General features: G+C 42.1%; 3 protein-coding genes and 1 long non-coding RNA gene across 10 annotated transcripts; all 4 read right to left on the reverse strand.

The window, feature by feature from the left end:
- Positions 1-70: 70 nt before the first annotated feature.
- LOC139062662 (uncharacterized) lies at positions 71-445 on the reverse strand. Its single transcript, XR_011516235.1, has 2 exons — positions 307-445; positions 71-214 (listed from the first exon to the last, which is right to left on the reverse strand). It is a non-coding gene; the product is annotated as an uncharacterized lncRNA (long non-coding RNA).
- A 665-nt stretch (positions 446-1,110) lies between these two features.
- retreg2 (reticulophagy regulator family member 2) lies at positions 1,111-5,813 on the reverse strand. The gene is made up of 9 exons (XM_015952624.3): positions 5,484-5,813; positions 5,053-5,156; positions 4,631-4,661; positions 4,291-4,420; positions 4,127-4,211; positions 3,850-3,987; positions 3,658-3,755; positions 2,101-2,236; positions 1,111-2,033 (listed from the first exon to the last, which is right to left on the reverse strand). The coding sequence occupies exons 1-9, from the start codon at positions 5,735-5,737 to the stop codon at positions 1,324-1,326; spliced, it is 1,686 nt and encodes a 561-aa protein (XP_015808110.1). The 5' UTR covers positions 5,738-5,813; the 3' UTR covers positions 1,111-1,323.
- An 845-nt stretch (positions 5,814-6,658) lies between these two features.
- prkag3a (protein kinase, AMP-activated, gamma 3a non-catalytic subunit) lies at positions 6,659-11,061 on the reverse strand. 7 transcript variants are annotated; one of them, XM_015952631.3, is made up of 13 exons: positions 10,930-11,061; positions 10,817-10,856; positions 10,599-10,699; positions 10,431-10,512; positions 10,304-10,362; positions 10,039-10,099; positions 9,904-9,958; positions 9,698-9,794; positions 9,456-9,621; positions 9,345-9,382; positions 7,533-7,679; positions 7,257-7,445; positions 6,659-7,147 (listed from the first exon to the last, which is right to left on the reverse strand). In XM_015952631.3, the coding sequence occupies exons 1-12, from the start codon at positions 10,948-10,950 to the stop codon at positions 7,329-7,331; spliced, it is 984 nt and encodes a 327-aa protein (XP_015808117.1). In that variant the 5' UTR covers positions 10,951-11,061; the 3' UTR covers positions 6,659-7,147; positions 7,257-7,328. The 7 variants fall into 7 exon arrangements, with proteins under 7 accessions (XP_015808117.1, XP_015808116.1, XP_070400284.1 ...); XM_015952630.3 differs by having other exon boundaries at positions 9,698-9,824; XM_070544183.1 differs by having other exon boundaries at positions 10,054-10,099; positions 10,599-10,856.
- Positions 11,062-13,825: 2,764 nt separating this feature from the next.
- cnppd1 (cyclin Pas1/PHO80 domain containing 1) lies at positions 13,826-20,233 on the reverse strand. The gene is made up of 8 exons (XM_015952621.3): positions 20,064-20,233; positions 19,524-19,626; positions 16,637-16,718; positions 16,430-16,550; positions 16,208-16,336; positions 16,063-16,124; positions 15,769-15,886; positions 13,826-15,179 (listed from the first exon to the last, which is right to left on the reverse strand). The coding sequence occupies exons 1-8, from the start codon at positions 20,124-20,126 to the stop codon at positions 14,574-14,576; spliced, it is 1,284 nt and encodes a 427-aa protein (XP_015808107.1). The 5' UTR covers positions 20,127-20,233; the 3' UTR covers positions 13,826-14,573.
- Positions 20,234-20,596: the final 363 nt, after the last annotated feature.

Below are 20,596 nucleotides of genomic sequence, written 5' to 3' on the forward strand. Positions count from 1 at the left end.
GTGAGTTTTTAAGCATCGAACACGACTACCATAACACAATCACACTAAATCTGATGTCTCCACCCACATCTAAACACACCAGACTGTTTATTCCCATCGTTAGTAAGAAAACACCCATCAAACCGGAAGCATTCACTGGTCTTTTCGGCTGACGAGAAGAACATGAACAGAGTTGCCTTTACATGCAGAAAATACACTTCTCCCCGTTTCGACACTATAAACAACAGAGAGGAAACGGGCGTTAGGAGAAACACGAAGCACTACGACGTGTGGGGAAATGAATACATCTTTAGCTGTTATGCTCACTTTGCACAGGCCACCCCTGAGAGCTGGATGCTGAGTGGTTCTCTGAAGCGGAGGTCGTTGCATACAGCTGAATGCAGATTATTAATGCCGTCTGTGTGTGTTTACTCAGGAGCACGCATCCCCGGCACGGGCGAGACACACGTGGGAAAATAGAGATTTTAAAAAGAAAACAAAAAAATCCTGAAAACTGACCTAAAATTCTGATTTTTAACAGCATGCTTCAGCGAACATCCTAGAGGTGACTGTACAAAACGTACAAGGTAAGCAAGTTTAGATCAAATAAAAATGACACGTGGATGTCAAAATACTTTCCTATTTACAGACGAGTACATTTCTGTGTAGTTTTTACAAATTTTCCAAATCCAATCGTGACAAAGATTCAGAGCCAAAACTGGACTCTGACGGGAACGTTCGGCTAATGGTTACATCTGGAGATGATCTGTGCCATTAAAACACGCATTTATAATCGTTATGGGTAAACAGAAACAGGTTAAAATAGACCGATGTCCCCGAAATTAAATAATTTACAGAAAAGGACGTAGCAGCTACAGACCCAACGCACCCCACCAGCTCGGATGGATGTAGCCAGTAACCGAGGCATTGTTATTGTTACAGGGTCGCTGAATTTGACCAGATTCAGATCAAACACAAACAATAATAACGCATTTGTTACCGCCGATTCACGTTTCTGCTTTAAATATGGAAACTATCGGGTAAAAAATGGGAAACTGTACAGGACACAAACGAGTGTTTAAAGGGGACGGATTAGAAAGGGCAATAAAAGGTTTGTGCTTGAGAGCTAGTTTGAAATGTGCTAATAAACAGAAGGAAAACTTCATATGTCCCCTTTAAAGGTGCAGTAAAGCTGTTGTTACGAGTGAAGCCGCCCGATTGGTGCCTTTGGAACAAGACCAACCTAAAGCTCTAAACTCGGAGGTTAACGTTGGGTTTAGAGAGAAGTTTAACGTAGAAATTAAAGCAAAAAAAGAGATGAGAGCGTGGATGAATGAAGGAGGGCTATGACTGTGGGTGTGGCGAGTCTGGAGAGGCTCCGCCCACCTCCAGCACCTCATCTGCCTGCTCCAGTTCACTTTGGTCCAAAAGCTCAAAGTCTTCTTCCTCGGCTGGAACTAGCGTGTCGTCTGGGAGGTCTTCACCGGTGCCGCTTTCCGTCGTGACTCCTTCCTCTGGGTCTCTGTCGGGATCGACGGTGGATTGAGTGGGGGTCTCCAGGGCGCCTGGCGGGGTCTCGGTTGGGAGGAACTCGGCCAGCGCGGGCTCCTCGCTGGCCTCGCTGGAACGCAGCAGAGCCGACAAAGTGTTCTGCACCACGGTGGAGATGGCCGAGCTCACGATCTCCTCGCTCAGCGCCTCCAAGGAGCGCTGAGCTCCGTGGGTCGCCGCAGCTTCCGTCTCCACCCCTCCCTGCCTCGACACTTCCTCCTGTGTGTCTGGAGCGAGCGGCGTGGCCCCCTCGCTGCCGGGTGGACGGCCGTGTCCGTTGAAATGTGTGTTCACAAAGTGCAGCGGCGACGCCAGGTGCTGGAAAAGGAGGCTGGCTGGACTCAGCAGCTCCCTGTCGGACTCGGCGCCGGCTGGCACGCCGTCTCCGAGGCTCGCGCCCCGCAGGGTGAAGTGAGGCAGATTGTGCTCAACGGAGGGAAACTCAGGCAGATCCCGCAGGTAGGCCTCCTCCGGCTCGCTGTGCAAGCTGTGCTGGTCCAAATCTAGAAGAGAAACGAGACAGTAAAGAAAAGAGCCGGAGCGGAGCCGACTTTCCAGACGGAGTTTTACCTTCAGAAAGGTCTGTCAGCTGAGGGGTGGTGGCTCTAGACACAGAGAAGCCTCCACTTTCCAATATGGACGCCTCTTCATCGGACAGCTCCGAGTCCGTGATGGCCATAGCCAGAGCTGTAGTCTTCACATCCACCTGATCACAGAGGGAATGCATAGAACAGTACTTATTACAGCTGCAGCAGCAAACCTTTTATTATTAGGATCTCTATTAAATATTCAGACCCAAACGTTTACTGGGTCACTTGTGTTTATGATCAAATAAACATTCTCTGATATTGGAAATGCACACTCTCTTGTGAAAGTGCAAATGTCATTACACCAGGAGCGCTCCAGTAGCCTAGTGAACTAGACCAAATTCTTGCTTTGCAAAGTTTGGTCTAGGCATGCTCCACTGGAACCTCCGCAGCTCCTACCAGGACTCTGGCTGGCCAATCACAGCTCTCTAGAGGGGTTTCAAACACATAAAGAGCTGTGAATGGTCCATAATGGTGGGCCAATCATAGTGATCTATCTGCTTAGTGAACAAATCACAGAGCTTTATCCGCTTTGTGGGCCAATCAGGGCACTCTATGTGCCTGGTGGGTGGGATGATGCAACAGAGTGAAACAAGAGTATGTCACATTCATCGTCCAGTGGAATGCGGAGATCATTTGAAAGACAACGGTAGAACCCGCCCCACAACCGAGAGCCGTCAATGGAGCGTGGCCTGACTAAATAATACATTTATTTAGTCTGGCTTGCCAGGCTAGCGCTCCAGTTCAGTGGGTCCTGCATTCCTCAGTCCAGGAATGGCTGTTGTTCTTGTAAAGGTGATAACATCTCTAAAGCAGGGTTGCCCAATCCTGGTCCTGGAGGGCCGGTATCCAGCAGGTTTTGTTGTTTTTCTTCTCCAACACACTTGATTGATTGATGGAATGACCTGTGCAGCAGCTCATCAAGCTCTGCAGACACCTGTTAATTACCTGATGATTGAAATCAGGTGTGCTGAAGCAGAGTACCGGCGCTCCAGGACCAGGACTGGGCACCCCTGCTCTAAAGGCGTGTGGAGGTGACCCACAGAATTACCTGAAACATCTGGGCTTGACCTGCCTGAGTGCAAAATGTTGATGATGCTGATTGATGTGTCAAAACCCTTAACTAACAAACACATGGTTGGCGTTTAAATCAGGTGAGATCTGATCAGTGGGTGAGTAACAGACAAAGCTTTAGCAGCACATCGCTGAATCTGCTCAGAACACACAAGAAATTATTCTCTGACTTCTAAAAAAGTCTAAATAGAACCAGCCAAAAGAAAAACTTCCATTGTTGAAGGTTCACATAAACACCAACAGCTGCCTCATCCACAATTCCACATCCAGTAAAGGAATGTGGTTGGACCTGACGGAGGATCCCGGAAGGCCAAACTCGTTCCACTAACAGATCCAAGATCAGTGCTGACCTCGGCGATCTGAAAGAACCTCTCCCCTCCCCGTAACTACTGCAGCATCTGTAGATTTTAAAGCAACACACACACACATATCAGTGTGAGCGGATTCATCGGGTGTGTGTCGGTACCGTTGGAGCGAAGCAGCACAGCTCCTCGTCTTCCTCCTCACTCTCACTTTCTGTTTCCGCTCTGGGCTCGTCACCCTCTTCCACCTCCTTCTTTACCTCTGTTGCACACACACACACACACATTCAGTAAGACAGGATTCATGGATGTTGGAGGCAGGAACAGGACAAGGAAACTGCACCACTGGGACTCACTCCTCTTGTCGTGCTTGTGGTGCTCCGTATCGCCCTTCATGCTGTAGTCCAGCTTCATCAGGATGGGCTCCAGGCCCGTGTACATCCTCTGGATCAGCTCATGGTACACCACCAGCGGCCACAGCAGTACGCTCAGGGCTGGAAAAGCCAAAACTGACAGCTTTACACAGATTCATCAAACACCATGCAGAAAAACCACAAGACAATCAAACAGCACCATGACAACAACCAGACTCAGCCTTGTTCCTGCGTACCAGTCAGACACGAAACGACTCACCTATAATGTACGATATCATGATTCCCGGCACGTAGTGACCCACCACAGCCAGCACAAAGCAGCCGCTGAACATCATCACACAGAACTGTCAAAGAGAAAACTCATTTTACAACACAAATCATTTCACTTCCTGTAACACAACATGGGTTGAAGTTGGTGCATACTTTGCTGTGGTTCCGCCGTTTGTACTGCAGCATCTCCTGCAGATAGAGGCAGCAGGTCAGGTAGCTCTCCGCCAGGTGGTGGCTGAGCTCAGGTACGCTGAGCAGGTGATGCTCCGAACTCAGTGTTTCGCTATTTGTTTGTTTTTAAAGGAACACAAGAAAAAGAAAATTACCACTTGTGCGAGACATGAATAGCATCAGGGTGTCGGTACTGGTAGAGTTTCAGGTTTTTATAAAAACAAAGGAGAAAACACACACACACACACACACAAACACACACACAAATATGGAGGAGAACAGAACATAAAAGAAAAATATAAAGTATTTAAAATCAACCTACCTTTGATCAGGCCGAGTCTCTGCGGGATGAACTGGAAAAGTGAATAAAGACCATTAGCAGACAATCGTAGGCAAAGTTTTAAGATCCTCACAGAGAATCAAGATGTGGAATAATTACAGATAATTATCATGTATGATATGATTTAAGTGCAAAAGTGAGGAGATAACACATCAGTAAGGTGATAATAAACATTTAATGAAGCTAGTATCTCACTGGATCACCTTTAGTTTGGAAGTTTGATATTTGATTGATTTTAATTATAGTGTGGAATGACTAAGCTGTATAAAACCCAGAAAGTATGAATTGTTTAAAGCGGTCCCTTGAACCCTAACTTTATGGTTAAATCAGGTAAAATACTAGCTGGTCCCAAATATTGCCAGTAAAACCATGGCAGTAGTAGTCAATGGGAGGACTGGACCCACCGGTAATGATGGGTAACTTGGGCTTCCATCTCTCCAGGAGCATCAACCCCAGCAGGGACACGCTGAGCAGGAACAGGGGCCGTAGGGAGGTGGAGGACAGGAGCCTGTGGAAAACAAACACATGGACAGGGCTAATGCCTCAGAGGAAAACGACCGACACGGGGTAACCGAGAAGAACACAAGTGTTTGCTTGAATTAGTGAAAGATGTAACTCAGAATAACCGGTTATCATGTTTTTCTATAAACACGACGACACATTTCCGTGCTAACTCAGTGTAAACTACGAGCTAGGTTAGCATTGGGCTAAAGACGTAGGATTAGCTAACTTATCTTGACATTTATTCGTAATATCCTCTCTGACACCTGCCAGCCGCGTAAAAACCGGCTCCAAAGCAACTTTATCATCAAACAAACATTTAATTGTCGTTTACCAGAATAAAGTGTTGAGTGTCAGAGCGGCAGCGATGCTGTAGAGCGGCCTCTCCCAGACCAGCAGCCGCTGCACCCACAGCAGCAGGGGCTCGTACGGCGATAACCAAGCCTGAAGACGCTCCCGCAAGCGCTCGAGCTCCGGGTTTGCGTCCCCACACGCCTGCTCCGACGTCCCCGCGGGGAAGAGGTCCTCCAGGCCGACCGAAGAGGAGGTAACGGAGGGGTAACTGCTGGCCTCCTCTCCGCTCGCCATGTTTTCCCCACTTTGTTATGTTGTTTTGGAGATCACGGGGTAAGTGGAAAGATCATAATCAAGGAGACGTTCTTACGTAAACTTCAACATCCGGTAACGTCTTCAAAATAAGAGACACTAGTCCGTGTTTTTTTCTTGAGGCATTGAAGAAAACATTTTTTATTACTGTTTTGATCAATTTACTTTAAAGGACTGGACACATGTAATACATAGCTAAATAATATAAGCAAACAAAATAAATCCATGCAAATAAACCTAATTGATTTTTTTTTGGAAAAATGAAATGATTAAAACACCCATGCCGACGTCTGAAGGAAATGGTTAATTATAGTTATTTACACATTTTCTCACGCAGAAACTTTATCAGATTTTGAAAAAACCATTTAGATGTAACTAATAACCTAGATCAGGAACCATATAAGGCACCCTCAGGCCATTTCTCCAAAAAGCACAGGTTTAAAAAAATGTTGTCATCTGTTTAAATAACAAATGTATTAATATAGAATAAAAAATGACACATCTGTGAAAGAACATTAAAATGTGTTCTTTTACATAAAGTTTAGGTTTACCTCTGATTTATTTTAGTTCAAATGTCACTATTTTACCAACTTGATAGCCCTTATGGCTCAATACCCATCAAGAAGCCAATTTAATGAGCATTTACAAATAAATATCAAAAGAGTATTTTTGTTCTTAGCAATTTTCCAAGACTCCCAGTCCCAAATAAAAAAGTCAGTTAAACTAATTCAATTTTATCTTTAGATTTTTTTAGATGCACGTTTTCATACCAAATATTATTAACGTAGGCCAGGGCATGAATAAAATAGATTTTTATTAGTAAACCGTGTTGAAGTTACCTTTATCTCAATGTTGTGATTTTAAAATGGACATAAAAAGCAGTAAATCATTTTTTCAAACAAGTACAAATGTGGAACATTTATTATATTTTGTGAATGTGTCAAATGCTGGGATGTGGTTTGTTTTATGTTGAAGGACAAGTGTATTTCCGGTCTAGTTACTAACGTGATCCAATGATGGTGGGCGGAGGAATCATAAGGGTCGTCACAGATAAGAAAAAGGGGGTGTTACGCCATGCAGTGGCTTTTCCATGTAATTAACAAAAACACATTGTTATTATGTAGGAGTCTTATTAAAGACAACACATCAGAAACAGTTTAAACAAATTCATATAAAAAGCAAACACATGTTGAACAGTCCGTTTCAACAAATTGTGCCTTCACCATGGTGGCCATTGCCCAAAGGCAACCTGAAATCCATTAGGGCAGAAAAGTCAACTCTCCTTAACTTTTATTTTGAAAAAGAAAAAAAAGAACTGATCATGGTAGACAAGATGGAAAACACCAGGACAACCAGGGAACTTGCCCTCCTTTTGTCATTTGAATGCCATTTCTGAAAGACAAGTTAAGTATGATCATTGTTTGCAATTAGCATAATTACAAAATCAATGGCATTGATTTCACGACTTCATTTGAGTTTTCTTTCTTTCTTGTGAGCCTACCTGCCTCTGCACAGTGCCAATAAGTCCTGCACAAGTAATGAAGCAGAAGAGGGGAACATTTACCAACCAATGCTAGGACAGAAGGGCATCAATGCCCACAGGCGTTAGAACCAAGGCCTGCAGGAGGTCAGACAGAGAGATAATGCCCTTTACCACATCAGCCCTGTCCACCAGAACCAGCCGATGGACCTGGGAGAAGAAAGGAAAACTAATGATTTCCATTTATAAATTAATCATATATCAACAAGACATCAGATAAAACACAGAACAACCAACCTCAGCTTCAACTATCCGGTCTATAATCACTTCTAAAGTATCTTCTGGGAAGCAGGTGATCACACCTTCAACACAACATTTTCGCCTGCGAATAGCGTCTTGCATTGTTATGTCCAGATCGTTGTAAGTCTTCTGGGCGGCCAGATTCTGCCAGGGAACAAATATGGAGTGTTAAAAGAGGAGACAGCTCAGATTTGATGCTGCACATCAAGATGTCCTCCATCAGTGAGACACGTGCTCATATCTGAGTTTAAAACGCTCATACTTCTCAAAAATATTGTTTCTATCACCAACAATGATCATCACTGGTTCATTTGAGTTGTGGTGTTCCTCAAGGGTGAGACCTCGGTTCATGAATGTTAAGTGACAGTGTGGTATAGATCAGGCTTATCAAATCCTATACTTTCACCATCTATTTTCTTTAAGCTAATCCAGGTAATAGGTGTAAGAAACAATTTTCCCGTTCAGTCTGCATGTTAAACTCAAGAGTAATCGATCATTTTCAAAAATCATTTTAAAATGGTTTCTCTTTAATGTTTGAATTTCTTGTTCACCGAGAAACCGTACAATACTTCATTCTGAGTTGTAAACACAAGCTGAACGTGAAATTTTTCTTTAACCACTATCACCTGCATTAGCTGGAGAAAACAAATAAACAGGAAAACAAAATCTGGTCAGAAAAAAGCCAGTCTCTTCTACAACACAGAAAAAACTAGCATTCATGGCCCCGCCCACCTTGGCTTTGCCCCACCCACAGGAAGGGGGAGAGCAGAGAGTGTCTCAGCCAGTAGAAGCTAACTTTAATAGCAACTCTACGGCATAGCGAAACAGGTTCGGGCTTGTGCCAGTTGTAGAGATAAAACATCAACGTAGCATTATTTACCTAAATAAATATGTTCTGCAATATTCTGAGTTTTGTAAACAAAGGCAGAGGAAGAGTCGCGTAGCTATTAGCGAATCAGAGGTGAGACGTCTGCTTAAACAAAAAGATTAAAGAGTAACCCTGGCTTTCCACTGGCCGTGAAAGTGGTCGCGTAACGCAATAGCGGCATTCCACCCGCGAGTTGTTCCCAACCAAAGGAGCAATTCAGACACGAAACGTGAGCGAAAGCGGCCCACACAGCTGATCCCGTGACATCACGTAATCACAGAAGATTTGCAACACCATGCATGATTCCAGACGTCCACACACAATAATAAACAAGAAGAAAGACAGCCGCACGCATGAAAACATGTCTGTGGGTTATTTTCTCTTCTGTTTACATCAGTTACAGAAGTTGACGTACTGCACTTGACATTTATTTTGAAAGTTTTCAGATGTTCTACACTGTTTTTGTGTTTGACTTCCTGTCTGACCCGATCTCAACTGCGGAGTTTGACATGTTTGGGAAGTGAAAAGACTTGGAGCGTAATGATAGCGTGCCGTCGCTTCTGGGGCGCGTGCATAACGTCACACTTCGCTGCCGGTGGAAAGGAACTCATCCACTACAATGGCAGCTAACTGGCGCGTAGTACGTTTCGCGGCCGTTTCACGACGCATTCACGTGCAGTGGAAAGAAGGGTTAAGATTTGTAATCCTGAGTGCTAGAGCTTTTTTAGCCCTACAGAAAACGAAGGCATTCAGTCATTCAGACCGCCGCAAATTTATTAAAAATAAAAAAGGGTGAATGAGACCTTTAATGATCCAGAATTTTCTTAAATTACTTCTGATTGGTTCTTCAAATTCTTCCAGTCAAAGAAAAGGGTCAATATTTCTATTCAAATAAGGTGCATTATTTAGTATCGTAAGTTTAACTGCAAAATCGTACTTACAATGACATCAAATCTTGAGTAGAGTGCTACCACTTTGCCTGAGAAAAGGAATAAATAAATGCTTAGCTCAGCACATTGCAGGATTATACGTAGCTGCTACCAGTAACATACCTTGTTCATCCACCACTGGAAGAGCTGACACCCGCCTCTCCACAAATATGGAGAGGGCATCATAAAGGGATGCTGTCTGCTGGATAGTGGCGATATTCCTGAACGTTCCTATCCCCAACTCCTGGATTTGCTTCTGGATGAATGCAGGCCTGGGAACCTTTTTTCCCTGAATACATCTAAATATTAGCAGAAGATCCATGTGCCACAGCGTGTTTCCAAACAGAAAGTTAAAGCTTGCTCACAAATATATGGAGGAACTTGAGAATTCTCTTGTGGGTCAGAATATGCAGGACATTCCCAGACTCGGGATCAATGACGGGCAGCCTGTGGATCCTGTATCTGAGTAGGGAATAGATGGCATCGAAGAGGCTACAATAAAAGAAAGGAAACCAGAGGAATGTGATGCTTTGTGAGAAAAACTATTCACAAAAGTTAAGTTGCCACTCACCTAGCCTCTGGAGAAATACTGATGAGGTAATGGCTAGGATTCCGTAAGTACACATCTAGATGGAAAAATAGGGAAATCTCAATTGGAAAATCAGATTTGTGATCCAAATTGTAATTCATCTGGAAGTATATTTACTTTGAAGTGAATCACCTCTCCATGTTTCGATCTTGTGGCTCTCCAGGCCATACATTTGGACCTTCGGGGAAGAAAATACAATGTGAGCGTGTCGCAAATAATACATGAATTAAAAAGTCAAGACAATTAATATATTTTAAAGTAATAATTCACACCTCAGAATCAAACCATGTATTATCAACATTGGTTTTGTTATATGGTGTGCTTTTATTAGTGTGTGGCCCAGAAAAGGAACTGTGCAAATGGACCTCATGTTCCTGCTCACCAAGGGGGACTTGTAGTAGCAGTGGAGGATGTTGATGAAATCTGTGATGGTCAGCATACCTGTAGCCCAAGCAGATTTCAAATCAACTAGATCTTATGTATTTATACCAATGGTTCTATTTTCTTACCCACAAATCTTTGCAACTTGCTGTCCCATAGAGGTGCCGCCCTTAAGCCGTTTGCCACCAGAGCAAAAAAGGCCTTTTTCACCTTTTGGATAAGTTAATGAAATTCAGACGTCACAAAAGGTTGAAATGCTGATTTTAATTTGTCTCACTGAAAAGCGCCATTCTTACTTGTAACGTGGTATCAAATATGACCAGTTTACAGCTGATCGGAATGGCGTCATAGCAGCTGTGGCTCTTCATAAAATTTAAGTAGATGGTGGCATCAGCCTCTATGGGAAAAAGAAACCGCAGCAGCTTGCCAACATGGACACAGGGTGTATGCACATTTACTAATGTCAGGTTGTAACACTGATGTTTTTGCAGATATAGATCACGGTCAGACACACCTTTTTTCTGGATCTCCTGCGTCTTTTGTGAACACGACACCTACAAGTGAAACATTGACCTCATGACTTGCCAAAAGTAAAAGCTTCAAGTTTAAAAACTGGTCGCACTTTACCTTTGAAACACGAGGTTCCATTATTCTGTGTGTCCATGAAAAAGTAGTTCCAAAAGCAGCGAGCGACGAGGACCAGTGGGTTTGTTACCCTTTTCCACAAAGCAGTTGGGTCTATATTAGGAGCTCTGGAAGTGGTATGTGTCTGGGGGGAGGGGGGGGGGGGGTTGGCACAAGTTCAATAGGAGGAACTGAGTTTTCTGCCAAAACTAGACATCTGCTTTTTAAATGTCAACAGTCATCGTTGTCATGTTCGCACAGACTGTGATGGCCATACCGGACCACCATGTTCTTTGGCTCAGGACCAGTGCTGCAACTATCCAATCATAATGCATATGTCACATCTCTGCAACTATAGCTAAAAGATTGGGAATGTGCATGACTTTAGCTCTATGGCTATCATTTGTCAGCATTTCTCTGATTCATGCTCAACGCAAAAGTGAGCGATAACAGTCAATATTAGAGCTAAATAGGAAGAGTAACATGTGTTATTTAGAGAGAAGTATCGCTTTAAAAGCTCCATCAGACAAATGCATTTTGCTGTTGTAGCTAGACAGAGCGGATATCCTGCACAAACGGTGTTGTCTAATACATACAGGCAGTTTTTCACACTTTTGCCAAAATCAAAGCAAATCAGTCACTTCTCAAGGTCAGTTTTCAAGATTTGTCAGCATCTGCTAGATATTCTTGTCTTATAAAAGTAAATGTTTTCCTATGACTTTCTGTAACTGGTTTCAAGCACTCTATCAAACATTCAAGCACTTTCAAGGGCTTTAAGCACCCGTTGGAAACTTGGATTAAATAACTCCACATCTGAATTTAACCTGAAAGTTCAATGGGAACAAGAAGCCGGACCCCTGGTGGCTGGTTGCATTATCTGTTTTAAGCTCCGCCCCTTCATTTAAATGAATGGGAATTTTCTTAAAGAGACAATGTGTAGTTTTTACCATTAATCTCTGGAAATATCAATCAAAATATTGTTGAAAATGAATTAAATGATGCTCAGTTGTTGAAATATATTTAAGGCTTTGTACCGTATAACCATAAAAATCAGGTCTAAAATACATGGAGCGGGTCTAAGGGTGTTTCTCAATTAACCTCGCCTTAATGTCTTGGCCCCGCCCCGGTTGCCTAGGAGATACGTCATCAGGAACCACCAAGATGTGTTCCAATGTTCATGTTCTACCGAGGCCTGTGTTCTCTGTTTGTTAGCCGTTCAGCTAGCTGAGCAAGGATAAATAGGAGGTGTCTTATAGCCTAGCCTTGGTCAAAGATTTCCCAGACTACACCGCAGTATTTTCAAAAGGATGGTGGATCAGAAGCCGGCAGATACTTCGGGGGCAAATTTCAAATAAAAAAAAAGTCAACTAATTTAAACTGTTTTTTTTTAGATCTAAAGAAGTTATCTATGGTTGGTTAGTTGCTTAGTAGTTGCAGCTTCGGTGACTAGTGGGTAGTAACTCACATATATGTAATTTATTAAATATTTACACAATTTAAAAAGTAAATGGCTTGTTATGTATTTATATTGAAACTTATAGGTATAAAATATAACGTTATCTCCCGTGTCACGTGACGTTACAGCCTTTGGCTGTTAGTGTGCGTGACTCTCACCCGGGAGTGTGGGGACCGAATCCCGCCCGGGCCCTCACTTCAGGCACCTTGGCATTGAGAAACACCCTAAGTCTCTGGGTGACGCCATTTTAGATGCCATGCTTCCTTCTATGGGAGCCCATGAGGACAAAATGCATTTACTGATTTGTAACAAATGGTTACAAAATTTTCATCATTCTTAAATGTTGTTTTACACATTTACCTCTTCACTTGTTGCCATTGATGAAAGGGAGTCTTATGTACTTATTTTGCTGACGTTTGCACTCCCCTGGGCTTTTTGACCCTAATGGGAATCCGTTGGTAAGATCTTACTCCAACACAAAAATACTGCTTGCTTGCAATGATTTAGGAATCTACTGCCCCCTATCGCCAGGAAAAATACACACTGTCACTTTAAAGTGACAATGTGTAACATATAACCATTAAAATCGGGTCTAAAATACACGAGTGCAGGTCTTGGAAAAGCCATATTAGACGCCGTTTCCTTTTACGTGAGCCTGTGAGGACAAAACGTGTTTACGTTTTTTTAACAAGCGGTTACAAAATGTTGCCCATTCATAAACGTTTTACATTTACCTCTTTGCTCGTTGCCAGTGATGAAAGAGGGTCTGATGTGATCATTTTGCCGCAGGATGAACAATCTGACAAAGTACTTGTTCGACAAATGCGCTCCCAGGGATTTTTGACCCTAATGGCCATCCGTTGGTAAGGTCTTAACTCAAACACAAAAATACTGTTTGCTTGCAGGGATTTAGGTATGCACTGCCCCTTGTCGCCAGGGAGAATACGCACCATCTCTTTAACTTGCTGCTCCTTATTCTAATTTAATGTCTTATACATTTAATGTAATCAGCGGAAAAACACAACTTATACGTGGGTAGGCAGAACTTTGTTTTATATGTACAATGTTGTGAAGCACCTTGTGAAAGGTGCTATATAAATAAAGATTACTTACTTTCAGTTTCCTGGCTCCAAAAATATCAGCTTTTAGGACACACCTGTGTTTTGCACCAAAATAAACCACATTTTACATTTATACAAGTGAAAATAAAAATTGTAGCAGTGGTTTGTTAAGTGTATCAAAATAAAAAAGGACAAGGTGACAAAATCAGTTTAAAGAAAAGCATTTATTCCTTCAGTTTCTACACATTTTTCACCATGTACAAAATGAAAGATATTTGTGCTCCAAAGTGTATCAGATTCAAATACTTATATGTGGTTTGCCAGGTTTGAACATTTTCCCATTCTTGCTAGATTTCCCCCCAAAAATATGAATTTTTAAAAAAATGCTCCAAACACAAGGAGACAATGCAGTAGCATGAAAAATAAAGTGGTGGTGAAAATGGAGCAAGGTGTGCAAATGCAACAAGAAAAGAACCCTGCCGTTAGCGTTTAACGCAGAAACCAGCTTGAACCCAAAAAATGCCTAACGAGTCCTGTCCGTGTAACATCCTGCCAACACAAAAACATAACGAATTTGTTTAATATCGGAGCAAAAATAGGACTGTTGAATGAGAGATTGCACTGTGATAGAACTTTCGATCAAGTACCTACTTCCTGTTTGTGATACCTTCCTATGTTACAATCCAAGTCAAGTTTAGCTGAAAAAATAAAATCTGTACGACAAACAAAAAGAAAACCAGTGCTTTTCGTGGGTGATAGACCAAAATCATAAGTACTAATTGTGTAATTATGAGTAAAATAAAAATGCTGTAAATATTGCGTCCCTCTTTATTATAAAAGCAAATTCGTAAAAATACTGACATACTTAGCCCTCACTCCTCCAGCTTGAATATGACTGTTGTTTTCAAAGACGGAAGCATCCTATAAGACCAATTTAAACCTGAAGTTTTGTTGCTGCTAATGAAAACACATGAACTCCAAATATCTGCATTAAAAGTAAAACTTAAGCTTCTTTCGCATCACAAAACCATTTCCCTCCACTCTGAAAAGTGAAACATACATTTAATCTACATCTGGAAAAGCAAAACCATCAATTCCAGAGCAGATCTGACGTTAGCAAACCTGGATGTCTAGCCGGGTACCAGCAGAGCTTGGTATTTGTCGCCAGGCAGCAGAAACTCTGGACAGCATGAGTGCAAATTTAGAGGTGCAAAGAGGCCAAAGGGAGAGTTCTGACTCAGTTCTGCCGCTCCAAAAACCCCGGAGGGCAGAGACAATAACTGCGGGTGGTTTTTAAAGGGGCCGTTGCTGTGGAGTGTGGAGGTGTTTCGAAGAAGACACTGAAGATGAGGCGGCGGTCCAAGACAGCCAGGGCAGACGACGGAGGAAGCAGACCAGGACTTGGTGGATTCCATTTTGGGATTTTGTTCGGGACGTTTATAAACTACAGAGGCCAGAAGAGAGAAGAAAACAGACGTCTGTGCAGACACAGGTGCAGGAGTTAGTGAACCAGTCTGACTCTTGTTGGACAGCACACAGCAGGATGGGCGGCGGGCTGCAGCAACAGCGGCTTCTGGGCTGAGGTTGGAAGTCGGGATGTGGGAGAAACAGATTTCTTCTGATGGGAGAACAATAGACTGGTCTCCTCTGGAGAGATCCAGCTGCTGCAGCACAGCGCTGGTGGCGATGAGGCCCGCTACACTGGTGAGATACACCAGGCCAAGCATACAGGAGACCTGTAAACAAGTGAAATGTTATCATCTCTCATTGATGCCCCCCCCCCCAAAACTTATTGTAGTTTGGATGCAAAAGTAAAAGACCCAGGAGTGTGGTTTTGTGGGCCGATACCAGCTACAAATTCAGATTGGTCCTGAACTGTAATGAACAGAATCCAACTTATTTTCTTGTTAAATAGAAAATTATTATTCTCTTCTAACTGATGGTGCATTCACTGACTGGTAAAAAACGTCAGATTTTGGATTGCTGCTTGGCAATCGTGCGGTCACTTGTAACACAGAAGTGGAAGTCAAGGGGCTGGCTGCAGTTGAAGATTTAAGCTCTGCCCACTTGATGTAAACAAATAGATTTTAATTAATCCAGTGCTTAAAAACACAAATACTAAAGGTGATTTATGACACCTTAAATTTCATCCTGGGGTGAAATTTAAGTACCGCAGCCAACAAACAACAAAAGCAGGCTGAAAAACGTTATTATTAAAGCAGTTTCTAACAAGAAATAAAAACTGTGAGTTACAAATCAACCAATAATACTCTAAATCAGCTGAGAGCCTTTCAGTATAAGTATGCACACAGTTCCTTTCCCTACCTTTGTAAAGTGCTGATAAACTGCCATTAGGGCTTGACTCCATGCAGTGTGCTCCAGGAGGACGCACAGGTCCGTGTAGGTGAACCAGCCCCGTTTCATGCCCTGGTGTTTTGCAATGCTACAAATTCAATGCAGGATTAAAAAATAAACAAATCAGAACTAAGTATTTTCTGCTCCTTTAGGTCAACTTTCAGGGAAACTACTGATTAAAAATATGGCAACTCAATTTTTACACCTTTTAATAAGATAATTTTGTTTTGAATATTTATTTTGAAAACGTTAGAAATCACCAACCTGGTTTCCAGCTGGCTTAGCATGTCAAAGACGTCTTTTGGCTCCGTGAAGAGGCTCCACTCCTAAAAAACAAAAGGTTGAGAAATTTTCCACAAGCAGGAATAGAACAAACTTTATTATTCCCACACTGGGGAAATTCACTCACAATGGCGTTCAGGAAACTCATCTCCAGGTTATTGACAGTTTGGACATCCAATTTTCCAGCTGCTCCCCACTCATCGTTGAAAACCTCTTCCTCTTCACCTTCATCGTACAGGTACTTGCTGGCAACCATCTAAAGAACATCAGATGGTAATTTGATTCTCTCTATGTTACTTTTAATAGCAGAATGTCTGTTTACAAAGAATCAAGAATCCCAAACACGCACCATTGAGATCAGGAATAGGTCGGACGAGGAGATCTTCTGCAGGTATTCTGGGTTTCTGTGTCGGAGTCTTTCGATGTAAACCAAAGCCAGCATCATGGCACACGGAGAGATGCATGCCTCCCTGAACCACAAATGATGAATTTAGTAATCATTTCCTATTTTTAGAATGTCAGGTTTAGTGCCACAGATCCATAACATGAGACAGACCTTGCCACATGAGCAGCATACTCCTTTTGGAGCTTTTTTATTGGGCTTGGAGCAGACTTCTGGAAGAATTCAACAGCAATATCTGAAATTCCAGGAAGCACAAAGTCAACACATATGCTCCTCATCATGCTTCAGGATGTGCCAAAACATCTCACATGCAAGATAAGCATCTGAAACGTCAGACAACAAAAGGAAGCTATCCATCTAAACTACACCAAAACAGGTGTTTCACCAAATTCTGTGACCCATCACAATTTGTGACCCCAGGGGACAGTGTTGCGTTTTGTTGTGTCTGTCCATCCTGAATTGGCACAAAAGAAGAACATGCTACGTTAAAACCGTAAACTGCATAAGCTTTGAGGATGTTTGCTAACATTAAACATTGATTTTACAACAAGCAAAGCCCGCAGGTAAAATGTTCAGAACTTCCATTTATTGAAATAAATTGTTGTGATCTACATCCTCAGTTTATTAGAAACCACTGCAGATTATCTGGTTGCTACGTTTTTTTCCTATCACTCCAATGCCACTCATATGTACTGGTGGAGATAAAAGGAAAATAAAATGACACAAACATCACGAAACGGCTTTTGTTGTTATTATCTTTAGTGATAATTAAGAGACATCTGCATTTAGGGTTGCCAACTCCCTGAAAAATAAATAAGGGACACCTCGCAGGCAGGGCCGGCCGCTCCAGGCCACCCTTCCCAGCGTGGTGATTTTTTGCTCTTTTTTTGTGTGTGGGTGTGAAAGGATTTTATTTTTTTACCATTTGACTTGAAGTTGGTTTAAGAAGATGCATATTCTTTGTGATATGAAAACATGGGAAACAAATGATCATTTAGCCATACATTTATGGCGTGAAATTACAAAATTATTATAAGTAACAAAGGTATTTTTCTTAAACAGAAAACTGTTATGCTCAACTTTTTGTGCAAAATGACAAAAAAAAAAGTAGGTCTCTTTCTTAAACGGTAGCCTGTTATGCTTTACTTTTTAGAATATAAATAACTCTCTTTAAAACAACTCTGTTCTGCTTAACTTAAAATTGTATAAATTAATAGAAAACAACAGAAAGAGCAACGCTGTAACTGCACATTGAGTGCAATTAGAAAAGTGCAAACAGAAAGTCTGTGGAGAAGCTGTAAACATATTTGTGCCTCAAAGGCCTTGACTGTAGCCTACGGTTGAAGTAAAAAAAAAAAAAGTCCAAACTCATGAACTCAAAAGCTCAATGCTACATTATGTGAAAACAGACTATTTTCTCCATTTGTATTTCTTTTGAGATCTTGCTGCATTTAGGAGTTGTCTTTCAGTACTGCAGAGTAAAACTCTGAGCAAAACATGTCACAATTTAGAGTGACAATGAGCTCACATCTAATTATTTCAGTAGAACATTTGTTCCGCACATCAGTCCACTTATTCTTCATGAGAGAGAAAATCCTCTCTGCCAATCCAGTGGAAGATGGGATGCTGAGTACAAACGATACAACAGGCTGGATGTTGGAGAGGTCAGCTGCCTGAAGAATTTCTATACACTTCTCTGCTGTTCCCTTTGACTGCCACTTATCCTTCTCCTGAGGTCCTTTGGTGAGGGGCTCCAGAAGGCTGGTTGCAGTGACACACTCGTCATAAAGCTCATCCATAGAGATGTTTAACCTGCCAATGGAGATAAGAAGTAAACCTGGGTTATAAGCACCACATAGAACACTTACAGTGGTAAATAAATGGAAAACATTTATTGTATATTTATTACATTGTATAGCTTTTATACAATACAATAGTTCACTTTATTTATTATGTATTTATCCATCCTTTTAGTTTAAAATTATCCAAACAACATATAAACCAAGACAAGGCTACATCGAAACTAAACACCCAAGTTAAAAAAAAATAGAAAAACTAATGACAAAACAGAAACAGACAACAAAAATAATAAAAATAATAGTAAACAAGCCCCAACACAGTGGGTTTTTTTCTTCATATAAATACCTTCACTTTAACCAGAGGGTTTAAAAAAGCAATGTTTACTTACCATATCTGCTTCTGCCGTGGCCTTGTGGACGACAAACTGATCGAGGGTTCCCCGTAATTTCACGTCCTTTATGTTTTTCATGTGGCTACTACTAGACGCATGTTGCTTGAGGTCAGTGAGTCCACCATGCCCTTTGGAAAAACTGCGCCGGTACACGGTGCAGTGCGCTTTATAGGTGTTATCGCGCAGTTTTTCCAGCCAGGAATTTTCCTTTTCCCATTCCTCCCTGTATTTTTGAAGCCTTTTTTCTTCTTTCTCGGAGGGGTACTGTCGTCCGAGACTTGTACAGCAGTGTCGGCGTTAGTTTCCCGGTTGGCCGTGCTGTTTGCTGTCGTCTGTTTTCTTCCGGTATCTTCTCCCCAAGCGACCGTTCCTCGACCAATGAAATAAGCGGTAATCTGTATCGTCATATTCGTGTGTAAGCATGCGGTCAGTTCATTGGTCACAGAGCAGGCGAAGGGCTGGCTTTCAAACAAAGCGTTAATTCCGGTAATAGACTACAGACTAATTTTGATCCATACTATATTACGGGACAAAGTGCGTCCCTTTTGAGTTCAATAAGGGACGTGCACTTGTGTTTCTAAATACGAGACGATTCCGTTTTTCAAGGGACGGTTGGCAACCCTATCTGCATTATTACTGATCCAGATGGTCACATTCTGTGATAGCCACGATCATATCGTGTGACCATGGTCCGCGCCGCACAACTTCCTCAAAGCTTACGTAGTTTACGGCTTTAACCTAGCATCTTCCGCTTTTATGCCAATTCAGGATGTACAGACGCAACAAAATGCAACACTGCTCCCCGGGGTCACAAATTGTGATGGTTGCAACACCTGCACAGTAACTCACCTGTAACAGGACAAGAAAGGGCGTCTAAAGCAACATCTTTGTCCAGGCCATAGTACAGTCTTTTTCTCACTCGTTCCGTTAGTTTTTGGTGTCCAGGAAGAAACTGTAAAAACATTAGCTTGCATTAGGTTAGCATCTTTAATGCGGGAGAGGGTTAGGGTTAGCATAACAAACTGCTAGAATGCCAAACTTAACTTAACGACAAACAAACAAGCAAAGCAAAGCGTTCAGGACCCTTCCCGCATTATAAATCAACTGTTATAAAGTAATCTGTTAGCTATTAACGCTAACTGTTTTCATTAGCTAATGCTAGAACTTAAACTAGCATAAGCAACTAGACTACAGACGTAGTCTTAACCGAATAACTTGTGTCACTATTAAATCCAAACAAACCACCAGATCCCTGAGCAGTATGATAGAGACAAATAGAAGATACATTTCCTTGTTTGCCATATAAGGAACCCAGAGAGTCATCGTATCCGTCAGGTCAGACAGCTAACACTAGCTAACGCAACTCGTTAACCTAGCTTGGCCACGTACCGTGAACTCTTGGAAGTCCGAAAAATGAAAGTTATTTTCGTTAATTAAGGCGTCGAAATCCATGTTCACTATAGACTAAACATTAGCGCGCCAGAAAAACGAGTGAGAGAAGTCTGCTCGGCCCGGACCCCGCCTGTCTCCGCAGCGCGCCCTGGATGGTGGTGTGCTGAAAAATGCACCCTCGTTATAGAAAGTGTATGTCCTCTCACTGAAAATGTTTTTGAGTCAAAAGTGGCAAACATCGTTCATTTATAAATGTGTCTAACAAAAAAAAATCAAAATTAATTGTAGTTCGTAATTTTTTTAAACTTCGTTAACTCTTTTCAGTGACATAAACCAGGCGCTGGGGTACTTTTAACAGCAGGGATACATTTGTCAGCAAAACACCGCTGAGAGGCAACCACCGTTTGCTTTCTTTTTTAAATTAATACCCATGTTTGACGGCAGGGGCGCTGTGTTCTAAAATTAACTTTACCCAAAACATTTTAGATTGAAACAAACTTTATTTGTGTAAAAATACTTTACAGTTATAT

The sequence above is a fragment of the Nothobranchius furzeri genome, chromosome 14 (genome assembly GCF_043380555.1).
Source record: "Nothobranchius furzeri strain GRZ-AD chromosome 14, NfurGRZ-RIMD1, whole genome shotgun sequence".
NCBI classification, from domain to species: Eukaryota; Metazoa; Chordata; class Actinopteri; order Cyprinodontiformes; family Nothobranchiidae; genus Nothobranchius; species Nothobranchius furzeri.